The 15,541-nt window shown below is 32.5% G+C and overlaps 1 protein-coding gene across 3 annotated transcripts in view; it reads right to left on the reverse strand.

The window, feature by feature from the left end:
- The window catches only part of YTHDC2 (YTH N6-methyladenosine RNA binding protein C2), a 113,800-nt gene that overhangs the window by 17,645 nt on the left and 80,614 nt on the right, over positions 1 to 15,541 (reverse strand). For 2 of the 3 annotated variants that reach the window (XR_008993386.1, XM_057490789.1), the window contains exons 22-25: positions 14,458 to 14,663; positions 13,915 to 14,110; positions 5,244 to 5,357; positions 3,585 to 3,873 (exon numbers count right to left, since the gene is read on the reverse strand). Coding sequence is in view for 2 of the 3 variants with exons in the window: in XM_057490789.1 (XP_057346772.1) it covers positions 3,585 to 3,873; positions 5,244 to 5,357; positions 13,915 to 14,110; positions 14,458 to 14,663 (805 nt within the window). In the remaining variant the exon portion in view is untranslated. Of the gene's footprint in view, positions 1 to 3,584; positions 3,878 to 5,243; positions 5,358 to 13,914; positions 14,111 to 14,457; positions 14,664 to 15,541 lie in introns of all 3 variants that reach the window. The other variant, XM_057490788.1, reaches the window with a different exon arrangement.

Raw genomic sequence — 15,541 nt, forward strand, 5'->3', positions numbered from 1 at the left:
TCTTGAGTGAGAAAGTCGAAAGAAGATATCGGACTACAGTCAAGAGAGAATATTTCTTGAATAGTACTAAATTTATAAATAAGGAGGTATGAAATCCATGACAAGTCTCTTAACTTATCTGAGCTTTAATTTCCTTATCTGTTAAATAAAAGGATCATACAAGATAAACTGTATGATTTCTCTAAAATTCTATGAATAAATGCAGCCAAGACAGCAATCAGGAATTTTATAATTTTTTAAAAAGTGTATGTCTGTGGAACAACCAGACATTTGAAACAGACAAAAAAAGAATTTAGTACTTGCTAAAGTCATGCACTATAAAGATCAGAGCACAACCTATATAACATTCTTGCCAAAATATGGGATCTAATCAGGCCCTTAGAGCTAACTCCAGTCTACATGAAATGTATATGGTATAGAAATAAATAATGACAGGAAGAAACAGAAAAATCCAGAATTTGGTATATCTCACATTACTACTGACCTAGTTTTTCAAAAGAGTTAACAGAGGAACTGCTCTAGATCACAAGAGACTCAAGAAACATGACACCCTAAAACAATGCTTGAGTCCTCCTGGGATACTAATTCAAATAAATCTATAGTTTGAGAATTGGGGAAATGATCATTTTATTGGAATTGATAACTGGATTTTCATTATGTATAAAAAATGCCTCTATTTTTAAGAGATGCATAGTTAAGTATGGAAGGGTAAAATGCCATGACATACAGAATTTATTCTGAAATATGTTAAAAAAGCAAGAGAAAAAAGAAAATTAGGGTAGTTACATCAAGTATGTGAAAATCTTGGTAACTGTTGAATGTGGAATATGGAGTTCATTATGGAATATAATTTATTTTGTTGTGTTTAAGAGTAATTATAATACATAAATTCAAAACCAAAAAATATAATAAGTATTCAATAATTCATAAGCTCCCATAGAGTCTTAAAATTATAATTACTCTGTCTTCAAAACAAGTTAAAATAGCTTGTCCCCACAGTCCAGTTCTCTTTCAATAAATCTTAAATCTAGGATAATTTTTTACAAATGAAATAAAATAGCAAAAATCTAAAGATATTATTAAAAATATACGTAATGAATGAACATCTGAATCATTAACAACTTGATAAAAAGTGTAAAATATAACTTTTGAGGGTCGTTTTTCCCTTGTGAATTGAAGTTCAAAGAATTATCTAGTTACAACCTTTCAAGTTCCATCATTCTTACCCTGATACCTAATTGACCTGAAAATCAGATGGCAAAACTTAATGAAGATGAAACGTATTAAAACTAAAATGGTATTTTCAGTAGAACTAATGTCTACTTTTGCGGTTTTGCAATTATTTTTACTCAGAGCTCTATTCTAGCTTCTCTCTCTCATACTTGGCTTCCTCTGAAAATATCACTCAGGTAGAAATAAATTATTCCCATAAACCCTTCCACCTAAATTTTCATTTAAGAATAAAGAGTTCTGATACAGAACTCAGTTATATCTCCTTTTTCTAACATAAAATATTTATTTGTCCTCTGCCATCAAATTATTTAGAAAATAACAAGAAAAAAACATTGGTTTGATTTTAGGATAGAACATGGGCTATTTCTATTATATTAATAGTTTCTTAAACTATTTTTAAATAGTTTCAATAAAATGCTTTTATTAAAAGATATTATCTATCCTTATCTTGTCATCCTAGAGTGAAAACTCTAAATTTCTGCAAGTAATCACATAAAAAACAGTAACTTCTCCCTCCAAAAATAAATCTTCCCAAGAGTTCTCATTCTATTCCTCACCAAGATACATCAAGTCCAGGTCTTACCTATTAAAACTACCAAAAGTCTGAAAGTAGATGAAATTCTGTATCTTACTGTTCAACAGGTAAGAGAATGAAGAGCACCAGGCTGCAACTTGTAAGAAAATGAAAATGGTTGATCCTAGTATCACAGATGAACAACTGAATTTATAAGATAATCAATGGCTAAAGGATATCAAATGTTACTTTAATTCTTATTTCCTTCTGTATTTCCAAATTTATTAAATATGTACTACTGTTACAAACGGAAAATGAAGCTTTTATTCTCTAAGCATGTGTCTGTATGTGTGTGTGAATATATGCACATACATATACATAAATATGTGTTTATACACACACATACATACATATAGTCTCATAAATCCAACAAAACAAGGGTTTTTTTATAGACAGGTCTAGAAATAACACTACCACAGCACTTTCTGAGGTACTTTCACGTTCTAAATAATCATTGTTCAAGTAAGCTTTTAAAACAATCTTTTCAAAAAATGGGAAGCATTTAAGTAGAACATCGACTATTCTTTCACTCAGCAGGGTCTACATCAGAAAGGTCTGGGCTCACAGAGTATGAGGTTTTTCTTGGCAACTGGCTATTCCTAACATGTAATACCTGAAGAACCTGAAAGCCAATATGTATTATTACTCCTCTTTAACTGAAGTCTGAATGGATGAAGCCTTTATGCATCATTCAAATATGCAAAATCTGATCAAAAGATAGTACTAAAGCCCCATCTGATCTTTAAAAAACAATAAGCATCTCATATCTTTTATGTTTCTATTGTTTCTATTTTCAGTCTTTTAACAATGAAATCATATTCTTACTATACAGACTTTCTACCAACATTGCCAAAACCAGCATCACAGGCAAAAATGTTGTCTGTTATCAATTATAAGAGGGTTAAAAAAATTTCTAACTGATAGAAACTCAAATTTGATTCTAACAAATGTTTTCACAACAAGAAATAATTCTGAATTATGGTCAATGATTGATTATAACTATTATATTACCAAAATATATCTTTGGAAATATAATTCAATACAAGAGCTATTATTAATAATCATATAATAAATATAATAAACAAAAATGTCACATCTAATTATGTTAGAAACAATCAAAGTATTTGATTAAACTGTAACAAATTTTGTCACAACAGTAAATTCATTTACCTATTTATGATATGTCTCCCCTCGATAAAATGTAAATTCTAAAGGAAGAGATCTTGTCTGTTTTATACACTGACATATCCCTCACACCAAGAATAAGCATTCAAAGTGTCTGAATGGAAGAAATGAATGAATGAACGATTTTCCTGTGGGGATTAGTCGGTGCCCTTGACACCTAGGTCACACTTGTGGGGAGGCTGCTCTTTTAAGTGGCCACAGCTGGCCCTTCTTGGTGTAGGGCACCTGCGAGAAATGTCACTTGCCATGTGTTAACTGAAATGTATCAGAAAAAAGTTAGTGCTACCTTTTTAACAAAACATAAATTTGTGAATTCTTAAAATTAAACATTTTGAGTTTTTCCTGATAGAAAGTTTCCCTATTATATAACTCACAAATACCAGTACCTTGAACTCCTTTATATTACCTTAATACTAATAAGAATTATGTTTCAAAAGTAAAAAACTCTTCCCATTTTATTGTAACCTTTGTGTGTCTTAGATTATAAGAAACATTAGAAATATTTTTTAAATATTGGAAAAGCACATTCTATGATAAATAACTCATTTTCCTGGAGGAAATGTCTCATTTTGATAAAATATTACAAATTTACCTTTCAGCAGTAGCAGACTCCTCAGAAAATTCAGTATCTGCTGAACTTTTCCTACTATTATTCGACCTCCAGGATGATGTCAAAGGAAGTTCTTCTGAAGACATAGGCCTTGGCCTTTGACCAATCCCAGATGGTTGTTGTAAACCTGCAGACTGTTCTTCAGTGCTTAAAACAGCTATAATTGCTCTTATGACAGCTTCATCAACTTGAGTCCACGGTTTAGATGGAGCTTTTATTCGGCGTAAAAATAAGCTGTGCCACTTCTGTCTGAGCTGCAGCAATAAACTAGCTGCCTGTAATAAAATAGTTTCCTCAGTTCAAATACATACAACCAAATTGTTTATCACACTTGCAAGACACCTATTTATTCAGGTGTGCAATTGTTTGTGAAGAATGCACTTTAAATTTTATGTAATTTACTACTAATTTCATTCTTTCTGTTGCATGAATGAAATAGAATTTCTTATTTACCATATTTGTGGTCCAAGAGACATAATAGGAAACAGTACAGTATAATAAATAGACACAGTAAACAAAATATGATAGAGTGTAATTAATACTAGAAAAGTAACAGCAGGATAAATTTAAAAAAATAAATTTAGCTCCATTCACACTTTATTTCAATGCCTGTAGAACATTCAAGTGATAATGTCCTGAAAGCAGCTAGAATCATAGGCCCAGAGAAAGGTATAAGCTAGAGATATAGATAGACTTGAGAAACATCAATGAATAAATGGTTACTAAATTTACACAGAGGTGAGACCCCTAGCAATTGTGAAGGGATAGTGAGAAGAGCAAAGCACAGCACAGAGTACTTGAGAATGTCTAACTCTTAAGGAACAAACACATACAGAAGAGTCAGTGAAGGAACCTAAGAAGGAATGACCTCTCTAGAAAAAAGAATCAGCAAAGACTAATGTCACAGTGACAAAGAAGTAAGAAGTAAAGATGGAAAAGGGGGAAGGGCATAATTACAAAAAGAAGGTTATGGACAATAGTGCAAATATGAGAGAAGGGTCAGATTTATCAAAGAAGGAAGGCTGGCTTTGACAACATACAAGACAATGTTGACCAGTAAGCACAGTTTTAGGGAAGTGAAAGGCTGGTGAAAATGGAAGTGAGACTACAGGTTGATGTGATGAATGAATGGATAATACAGAAGCAAACCTAAACAGTGTCAACTATTGACAGTTTAGCTACCCAAAAAAAAAAAAAAGGCTATAGAATGGTCTTTAAAAGTAGAGATGGAATGAAGGGAAGGCTCCGTCAAGAAAATTTTCAATTTGTAAAAGACATTCATCTTTCCCAATTCAGAGATAGATGAACGGAGAAAACAAAATACAGGCTGAACTCACATCTTTCTCTTAAAGGCAGAGTTATGCAAAATAAAAGGAGTTCTGCGTACCCAATACTCAGTATTTTCTTATATACACAGAAATATTCAAATATTACATACTTAAATACTGAGCCACACCTAGTTCTTCAAATCCTCTTTTGGAATAAACCTCAAAATAAGAGAATGTATGCAAGCCCTATGAAAACTGAAAAAGAAGCTGTATATTCTTAAGAGCTCAAAATTTTTAAAATAATTTTCATCCTACTGTGTAGCAATTCATATTAATTGAATGGAATAAATTTATCACACTACTAAAAAGCAACTTACCTCAGGCTCTAGTTTGAAATTGAGCCACTCATCGAGCTTCAAAGCCGCCAAATTAGCAGTAGTTGTGTCTTCCATTTCACTGTCACTACTGTCATTGGGAATACCAGCCGCTATTCAAACATACATGGAAAGGAAAAAAATTTCACTTTTGCCATCCTTTATTGTAGCAAAAAAAAGGTGAAACTACACATTTAAATACATCTTAGAGAAACAGTGTAAAACCCAAAGAAAAACAGAAGAAATAGTAAGGAAAAAAATTGATATATTAGATAGGACAAACTGGTAGTAGTAGATAAAACTATAATTAAGTTCCTTGAAAAGACTAATATGCAACCGTCTGGCAAATTTAATAAAAGAAGAGCAATACACAAATCTATCCACAAAATCAGAACCGAAAATAAGATTATAAAAATCAATACAAAAAGTTTTAAGCTAAAAAAGATATAGTATGCATGAGTAACGAACAAATTAGAAACCTTCAAAGAAATTTACTCTTTTCTATAAAACAAATAAGAAATTACTAAAACTGAAAGAACAATAAAAAAAACTAATTAAGGAAGAAATTAAAGATGTCCTTAAAGAACACCAAGAAAGAAATCCAAAATATCAAGTCCCAAACTTTCAAGGACTTGATCAATGGCCAATTCCATTAATGACAAATCTGGGCCTAACCCTAAAACCTGACAAAACCTAAAGATAACTAAATATGCACAGGCAAACACCACACAGACCCTATAACGCAGCCTCACTAATGAACATAACAATTTTAAATAAAATCTAGCAAAATCTTCAGTGTTTCAGTAAATTCCCCTTAGTCCAAGGAAGGCTTATTCTTGGAACAAAATGACAGTTCCATAAGAAAACAGATACACCCTACCACTAGGCTAAACAAATTCTGATTATATTAGCAAATGCTCAAAAGCTATTTAATAAATTCAACACATTTAAAAAACATTAAAATAGAACAAGTCTGTCTTGATTTAATACAAGTGCTTTTATTAAAACAAAAATTACCAATATAAGCAATGATGCAACTTAAGAATTTAAAACTTTAAAGTTCAACAAGACAAAGTAGACAAGTAACAGTTTTCCAAGGTCATAAAAAAGAAACAAAAGGTAATCAAAGACCTGAATGTAAGACATGAAACCATAAAACTCTTAGAAGAAAATATAGGCAAAAATCTCTTGAATATAAACATGAGCAACTTCTTCCTGAACACATCTCCTCGGGCAGGGGAAACAAAATAAAAAATGAACACATGGGACTACATCACGCTAAAAAGCTTCTGTACAGCAAAGGGACACCATCAGCAGAACAAAAAGGCATCCTACAGTGTGGGAGAATATATTTGTAAATGACATGTCCCACAAGAGGTTAATACCCAAAATATATAAAGAACTCACAGGCCTCAACACCCAAAAAACAAATAACCCTATTAAAAAATGGGCAGAGGATATGAACAGACACTTCTCCAAAGAAGAAATTCAGATGGCCAACAAGCAAATGCAAAGATGCTACACACCACTAAATATCAGGGAAATGCAAATTAAAACCACAATGAGATCTCACCTCACACCAGTTAGGATGGCTGGCATAGAAAAGACTAGGAACAATAAATGCTGCTGAGGATGTGGAGAAAGGGGAACCCTCCTACACTGCTGGTGGGAATGTAAACTAGTTCAACCATTGTGGAAAGCAGTATGGAGGTTCCTCAAAATGCTCAAAATAGAAATACCATTTGACCCAGGAATTCCACTTCTAGGAATTTACCCTAAGAATGCAGCAACCCAGTTTGAAAAACACAGATGCACCCCTATGTTTATCGCAACACTGTTTACAATAGCCAAGAAATGGAAGCAACTTAAGTGTCCATCAGTAGATGAATGGATAAAGAAGATGTGGTACATATACACAATGGAATATTATTCAACCACAAGAAGAAAACAACTCCTACCATTTGCAACAACATGGATGGAGCTAGAGGGTATTATGCTCAGTGAAATAAGCCAGGCGGAGAAAGACAAGTACCAAATGATTTCACTTATCTGTCGAGCATAAGAACAAAGCAAAAACTGAAGGAACAAAACAGCAGCAGACTCACAGAACCCAAGAATGGACTAACAGTTATAAAAGGGAAAGGGACTGGGGAGGTTGGGAAGGGAGGGAGAAGAGGAATAAGAGGCATTACCATTAGCACACATAATGTAGGGGGGTGCACAGGGGAGGCAGTATAGCACAGAGAAGACAAGAAGTGACTCTAAGGCATCTTACTACGCTGATGGACAGTGATGACTGTAATGGGGTATGTGGTGGGGACTTAATAATGGAGGGAATCTAGTAACCACAATGTTGCCCATGTGATTTTATATGAATGATACCAAAATAAAAATAATAAAATAAATAAAAGAGTTCTGAGAGAACTCCTTTGTCCTTCCACCATGTGAAGTTACAAGACAGCCTTATATGAACCAGGAAGCAGGCTCTAATGAGACACAAACCCTGCTGACACCCTAATCTTGGACCTCCAGCCTCCAGAACTGAGAAATAAATCTGTGGTTCACAAGCCACCCAAGTGTGAGGTATTTTGTTAGAGCAGTTCGAATCAAGTAATAAGACATGAAGGGAATTGTCCTAAGTGAAAAAATATAATCTCAAAAGGTTACATACTATATGATTTCATTTATATAATATTTTTGGAGTGACAGATTATAGAGATTAAGGATAGATTAGTGGTTTTCAGAAATAGTATGTAGAGGAAAGGAGGTGAATATGGCTACAAAAGGGTAGCACATGGGAGCTTTTTCCATGGAGTTATCTATATTTTGATTGTTATGATGGCCACATAAATCTACAAGTGTGATGAAATACATAGAACTAAATACACACAAACACACAAAAGAGTGTTTATAAACCTGGTGAAATCTGAATAATGCTAGTAGATTATACCAATGTACGTTCCTAGTTGTGATATTACAGAATAGTTATGTAAGGTGTTATTGTGAGAAACTGGGTAAAGAGCATAGGATATCTCTTTGTGTTACTTCTTACAACTACATATAAACTGACAATTATCTCATAATAAAACATTTTTTTAAATCACTTAAAAAATAAATAAATAAAAGGTATACATTTTGGTAACAGATTAAAATACTATCACCTGAAGGTGATAGCTTAGTAAAGCAGTTAAGTAAATAAAATATACTGTCTATAGTAGTGTTCCTATTAAGCAATATAAGAAGTAAAATGACACAAAGAGAACCCATTCACTATAATAAATCAAGAACAAAAAAATCTTGAGAATCTTAACAATATAGACAATTTTTATAAAAGTTACAAAAAATTAAGATACTAATAAAGTTAACAGAAGGTATAGCTGCATAGAAGAATATACTAAATTTCCTGGAAGCAAACATTAAATTAAAACCACAAAAGAATTGCTGGTTGCAGAAAGGATTACAAAAATATGCCTACTGAATATTCAATAGGTAAAAAATAGGTAAGATTATCAAAGAATAGCTTAAGTTATAGGTACATCCTCTACTACCAGATTCTAGGAATTATTAAAAGACAAAACTACTAAACAAGATGGTACAATATGAAAGCTTAAATTTACAGGAATAGAGTATAAACAAAGTTTTAAGTGCCAAATGTAATTACATAATGATTAAAGGATCAATTCAAAAAGAGGATATGGCTGTAAATCTCTGCAACCAACCCAGAAGTGCCTAAGTATATAAAGCAAATATTAGCAGACATAGAGGGAGAAATTGGGAGTATTACAATAATAGTAGGGCACTTTAACATGCCACTTATATCAGTAGATAGATAATACAAACAGAAAATGAATAAGGAAATAGTGGTCTTAAATGACATTAGACCAGATGGATTTTATAATAAATATATACATATGTATAGATGGAATATATATATTCCATCTAAAAAATGCAGGATACACATTCTTTTCAAGTGCACATGAAACATTCTTCAGGATAGATCACATTAGGTCACAAAACTAGTCTCAATAAATTTAAGTACACTGAAATCATATCAAACATTTTTTCTGACCACAACAATATCAAACTAGAAATCAATTACAAGAACACTGGGAAAAAACACAAACTTGTGGAGGTTAAACAACATGCTACTGAACAACTAAAGAAATCAAATATCTTGAAATAAATGAAAATGGAAACACTATGCTCCAAAACCTATGGGACACAGCACAAGTTCTGAGAGAATTTTATAGCTATATAGGCCTACCTCAAGAGAAGAAAATCTCAAGTAAACAACCTAACCTTACATCTCAAGGAATTAGAAAAAGATTGAATAAGCAAAGCCCAAAGTCACTAGAAGGAAGAAAATAATAAAGGTCAGAGCAAATAGAAATGAAATAAAAACTAAAAAATAATTTAAAATATCAATGAACCTAACAGTTGGTTCTTTGAAAAGATAAGCAAAATTGACTAATCTTTACCCAGACTAATTGAGAGAGAGAGAAAGAGACAGAGAGGGCCCAAATAGATAAATCAGAAGTGAAAGAGCAGTTACAACTGACACCACAGAAATATAAAGGAAAGACTACTTTGAACAATTATATATTAACACGTTGGACAACCTAGAAGAAATGGATAAATTCTGAGAAACATACAATCTTCTAAGACTGTATCAGGAAGAAATAGGAAACCTGAACAGACTGATTACTAATAATGAAATTGAATCAGTAACCAAAAAACTCCCAACAAACAAAAGTCCAGGACAAGGTAGTTTCATGGATGAATTCTACTAAATATTTTTAAAAGAGTTAATACCCATCCCTCTCAAACTATTTCAAAATGTTGAAGAGGAAGGAATGCTGCTAAACTCATTATACAAAGCCAGCATAGTATTGCCCTGCTACCAAAATCAGACAAAGATACTACAAAAACAAAAAATTACAGGCCAATATCCCTGATGAGCATAGGTGCAAAATTCCTCAACAAAATATTAGCAAGCCAAATTCAAAAACACATTCAAAAGATCATATACCATGAACAAGCAGGATTTATTCAAGGGATACAAGGAAGCTCAATATCCACAAATTAATAAACATGATACACCACATTAACAAAATAAGGTTAAAAAATAATATGATCATCTCCATAGATGCAGTAAAAGCATTCTACAAAATTCAACACACATTCATGATAAAAACTCAACAAAGTGGGTACAGAGGGAACATATCTCAATATAATAAATATCATATTTGACAAACACACAGCTATCATACTCAGTGTTTAAAGCTAAAAGCTTTTCCCCTAAGATCAATAATAAGAGAAGGATGCCCACTCTCACAATTTTTTCAACATACATTGGAAGTCTTAGCTATAGCAATCAGACAAGAAAAAAAATGGTATGGAAGAAGAAAAACTGTCACTATTTGCAGATGACATGATACTATATATATATATAAATACTACATATACAAAACCCTAAAGATTCCACCAAAAAACTATTAGAATAAATGAATTCAGTAACATTGCAAGATATCAAGTTAATACACAGAAATCTGTTGTATTTCTATATACTAATATACTAATAACAAATTGTCAGAAAGAAATTAAGAAAACAATTCCATCCACAATTCTATCAAAAAGAATAAGATACCTAGGAATAAATTTAACCAAGAACGTGAAAGATGTGTACTCTGAAACTATGACATTGATAAAAGAAATTGAAAACAATGCAAATAAATGGAAAGAGATACATGCTGATAGATGAGAAGAATGAATGTTGTCAAAATGTCCGCAATACCCAAAACAATCTACAGATTCAGTTCAATCTCTATCAAAATACCAATGGCATTTTTCACACACCTATAAAAATTAATCCTAAAATTCATATGGAACCACAGAAGAACAGCTAAAGCAATCTTGAAAAAGAACAAAACTGGAGGTATCACACTCCCTGACTTCAAGCTATACCACAAAGCTATGATAATTGAGACAGTATAGTACTGGCACAAACACAACACATAGATCAAAGTAACAGGACAGCCCAGAAATAAACCTATGCTTATATAATCATTTAACCTATGACAAAGGAGGCAAGAATACATACAGTGAAAAAAGGTCTCTCCCAAAATAAACAGTGTTGGGAAAACTGGGAAGCTACATGCAAAAGAATGTAACTGGACCACTTTCTTATATATTATATACAAAAATAAACTCAAAATGGATTAAAGACTTAAATGTAAGACCTGAAACCATAAAACTCCTAAAAGAAAAATGGGCAGTAAAATCTGACATCAGTCCAGCAATAATTTTTTAGATCTGTCTCCTCAAGTAAAGGCAGCAAAAGTAAAAATAAACAAAGGGACTTCATCAAACTAAAAAGCTTTGCACAGAGAAAGAAACTATCAACAAAATAAAAAGGCAACCTCCTAAATGGGAGAATATATTTGCAAATGTGATGTGATATCTGATGTGAATATCCAAAATATATAAAGGTATCATACAACTCAGTAGCAAAAAAAAAAAAAAATCCAATTAAAAAATGGGCAGAGGATCTGAATAGATGTTTTTCCAAAGAAAACACACATACAAGTGGCTAATAGGTACAAGATGCTCAACATCACTAATTATCAGGGAAATAAATGCAAATAAAAACCATAATGAGATATCACCTCACTTGTCAGAATGGCTATTATCAAAGAAACACCAAATAACAATTGTTGCCAAGAATGTGAAGAAAAGGGAACCCTCATGGACTGTTGGTGGGAATATAAACTCGTGAAGCCAGTATAGAAAATAGCATGGAGGACTCCTAAAAAAAATAAAAATACAACTACTATAAAGTCCAGCAATTCCACTTCTGCGTATTTATCCAAAAACACTAATTTGAAAAAATATATACAACCCTATGTTCATAGTAGCATTATTTACAATAGCCAAGATATGGAAGCAACCTGTCTATCATAGAGGAATGGATAAATAAAACGTACACACACACACAAAAAAAAAAAAAACATAAAAAAGAATGAAATCTTGCCATTTGAACAACATGGGTAGACCTAGAGGGTATTATGCTAAGTGAAATAAGTCAGAGAAAGACAAATACCATATGACTTCACTAATATGTGGATTGTAAAAAATGAACAAAACAGAAACAGACTTATAAACACAGAGAACAAACTGGTGGCTGCCAAAGAGGAGGGGTGTTGACAAATGAGCAAAATAGGTGAGGGGAATTAAAAGGTACAAACTTCCAATTATAAAATAAATAAGCCACCAGAATGTTAAGTACAGCCTGATTATAGCCAATAACTTTGGAGGCAGATGGCAACTAGACTTATCACAGCCGTCATTTTGTAATGTATGTAAATGCTGAATCAAAACTATATAATATTGTATGCCAACTACTCTTCAATAAAGAAAAAAACAGAATCATTCAGCAAGCTGCCATAATCAAAAACCTGAGAGTTAATTCAATCCAGCAGTACCAGCACCTCCAAAATAATATTGAATCTATTTCTCTTCGTAACAGCTTGCAACTACTACAGTTCTGAGCCATCATTATCTATTGTAAGACTACTGCAAAAGCCTCCTACTTGCCTCCTGTTTTCTATTCTTGCTCCTTCACTAATCCTTTCTCATAACCAAATTGATCTTTTTGAAGATAAATCACATCATATCACCACTACCTTACTTAAAACCCCTGATGTCTTCCCTTGCACTTCCCATGGCTTTCAAGTCCATGTCTTTCTTCCAACCTTACTGCATCCCACATTCCCCTTGATTATAATGTTCCCAGTTACATAACCCCTTTGTGTCAGCTCCTAGATCATTTCCTAGTGCAGAATCTTGGCCCTTGACAGCTGCTTCTACCTAGAGCTTATTTCTGCATCTTCACATGGTTGGCTGCTTCTCATATTTTAGGTCTCAGCTTAAATTACATCTCCTTAGAGAAACTTGCCTAGAGTCCCTTCCTAAAGTAGGTCATCCCTAAGGCAGTCCTCTTTATTTCTTTCATAGTACCATGCAGATTATTTATGTTTTTGCTGTCTGTATACTCCCTCTACTGTGTAAATTCCTGAGGACAGAAACACCTTGTCCATCTTGCTTTGTTATATCCTCAGTCTTTGCACAATACCTGACACATAGTAGTTGCCCAATAAATACCTGAACCACTGAGTAGCAAAAAATTGGAAACAATCAAGATGTCCAACTATAAAGGAACATTTTCAATGCATTATGCGCATTATGCCACTTTAATGTGATAGAATATTTTGCAACCATTAAAATACTAGTTTTTTAATATTCTGTTCAATGAAAATAACAATGTAAAATAACAGTATGAGAAAATAAATTATGTAAACATTAAAAATATAAGTGCACAAGGATAATGGAATTATTACCACTTCCTTTAAATAATTACCTTTGTTATGTTAAACTATCATTAAACTCAAGGGGAAGAGAAAAACTTCCTATCAGCAAGATTAATAAAAAATGCATAAATCAACATCAAGTTAACTTAAGAATCAATTTCAAAAGAGTGGAATGCTTTAGTATTTTGTTATTAGTCTTAATATATCAAAAGGGAACTGCTACATAAATTTTTGTCCTTTCAAAATCTGTTAGGTTTAGAGGTTTAGCAAGAAAAAAAAAATGTCATTTCAAGAAGATTTTTACCTCGAAAGGATGAAGGTTCCTGAAGAGCATTACTCGCCAACCTAGCTGGTCCACCGAATACCAAGACAGTGACAGGTGTCACTGCCGAACAACATCGAATATTAGCTATTCTGTGGGCTCTGGTCATTTCGTCATAAATAAGCCAATCTGTAGGTAGTGCCTGAATTGCTGCAGCTTGACCATTGGCTGGAGGTATCTATTAGAAAAATAAATCAAAAAGTTGTTTACTGTAGTTATCACATAATTTCCTGGCAATACTTACAAAATATAGAAAGTCCCTCAATGAAACAGATGATGTATAGTAGTACCCAAGCAAAAAATTAAAGCAAGTCATTGCTTAAGTAGTTTGTATAAAAGTCCTCATAGCACATCAACTCTTCCAACACCAAGATTTGATCAAAATTTTGTTTCAATGTTAAGTTATATATATAACTAATTAATTTCTTAAAACAGGTCGGTATTTGGAGCATTTTTCATTAATCTTCAACTATCTAAATTACATTAGTTTCATCACAAGGCCTAAGAGCTTTAAAAATGTTTTACCTTTTTGTACTGCGGCTGACTGAGAACTGAAGTGGGATGAAACCGTACTTTCTTCTCCTTTGGCCCTGTCAATACTACATTATCTCTGTCCACGTGGATTAAATTAGGATACATGCCTGCAACCAATGCAGCTTTAACAACAGCCCAGTTCTCAGAATTTGTGTTAACATCTCGAATGTTACCACCACCTCGTGCTCTAACAAAACCTACAAGAGAGGAAAAAAAACACACCAACTTTTTCTATTTGTACAAAATATATTTTAAAACATACAATTCCTAAGTTTATGTTCAAATTCCACAATAATTAATAAAATCTCCTCTGTTAAGTTCAAAATATAGAAGCAATGTTCTAAGAAAGTTTAGGTTTGCTCAGGCTAAAATATGTAGAAGATTCATTAGGAACTTCAGGACTTCTTAAAAACTACACAGTCATATTAAGTTTTTCATAGGGCTTTAAAGCAGCTTTAAAGCTATAAAGCTGCTTCAGAAACATACTAAAATCATAGCTGAAAAACTATTTGACTGGTATATGTAACATTTTGCTCATAATAACATGAACTGTGGCGGTGAAGTCAAGTAAATATGCAGTATTGTTGCTAGAATTTCAAAAGTCCTCCTATATTTCCCCATATTTGAGACTATTCTTAAATGCCCAGGTTCATTCCTTATATGACTTTGGCACTTCAGCTAATTCATGAATCCATATTCTGGTTCTCTTCTTCTATTTTTTTCAATGTACTAAGCTACTCAAAAAGAAATTCAAAGCAACAATTCTAAAATGAAATAGCAACACTGGCATCCTCTTTAAATATAAATAAATAAAGTGCCTTCAAGTGATTACTATTTTTTTAATGTCCCAAATATAGTAATTTCTATTTCACAGAGCTAAATAATTATTTATTAATGTGATAAAATATAACAACTATGATATCTAAATTGATCTTTGCCAAAAAACACATAACGTGTATTATGCTCAGTGAAACAAGCCAAGCGGAGAAAGAGAAATACCAAATGATTTCACTTATCTGTGGAATATAAGAACAAAGGAAAAAGTGAAGGAACAAAACAGCACCAGAATCACAGA

The sequence above is a fragment of the Manis pentadactyla genome, chromosome 13, assembly GCF_030020395.1.
Source record: "Manis pentadactyla isolate mManPen7 chromosome 13, mManPen7.hap1, whole genome shotgun sequence".
Taxonomy (NCBI): Eukaryota; Metazoa; Chordata; class Mammalia; order Pholidota; family Manidae; genus Manis; species Manis pentadactyla.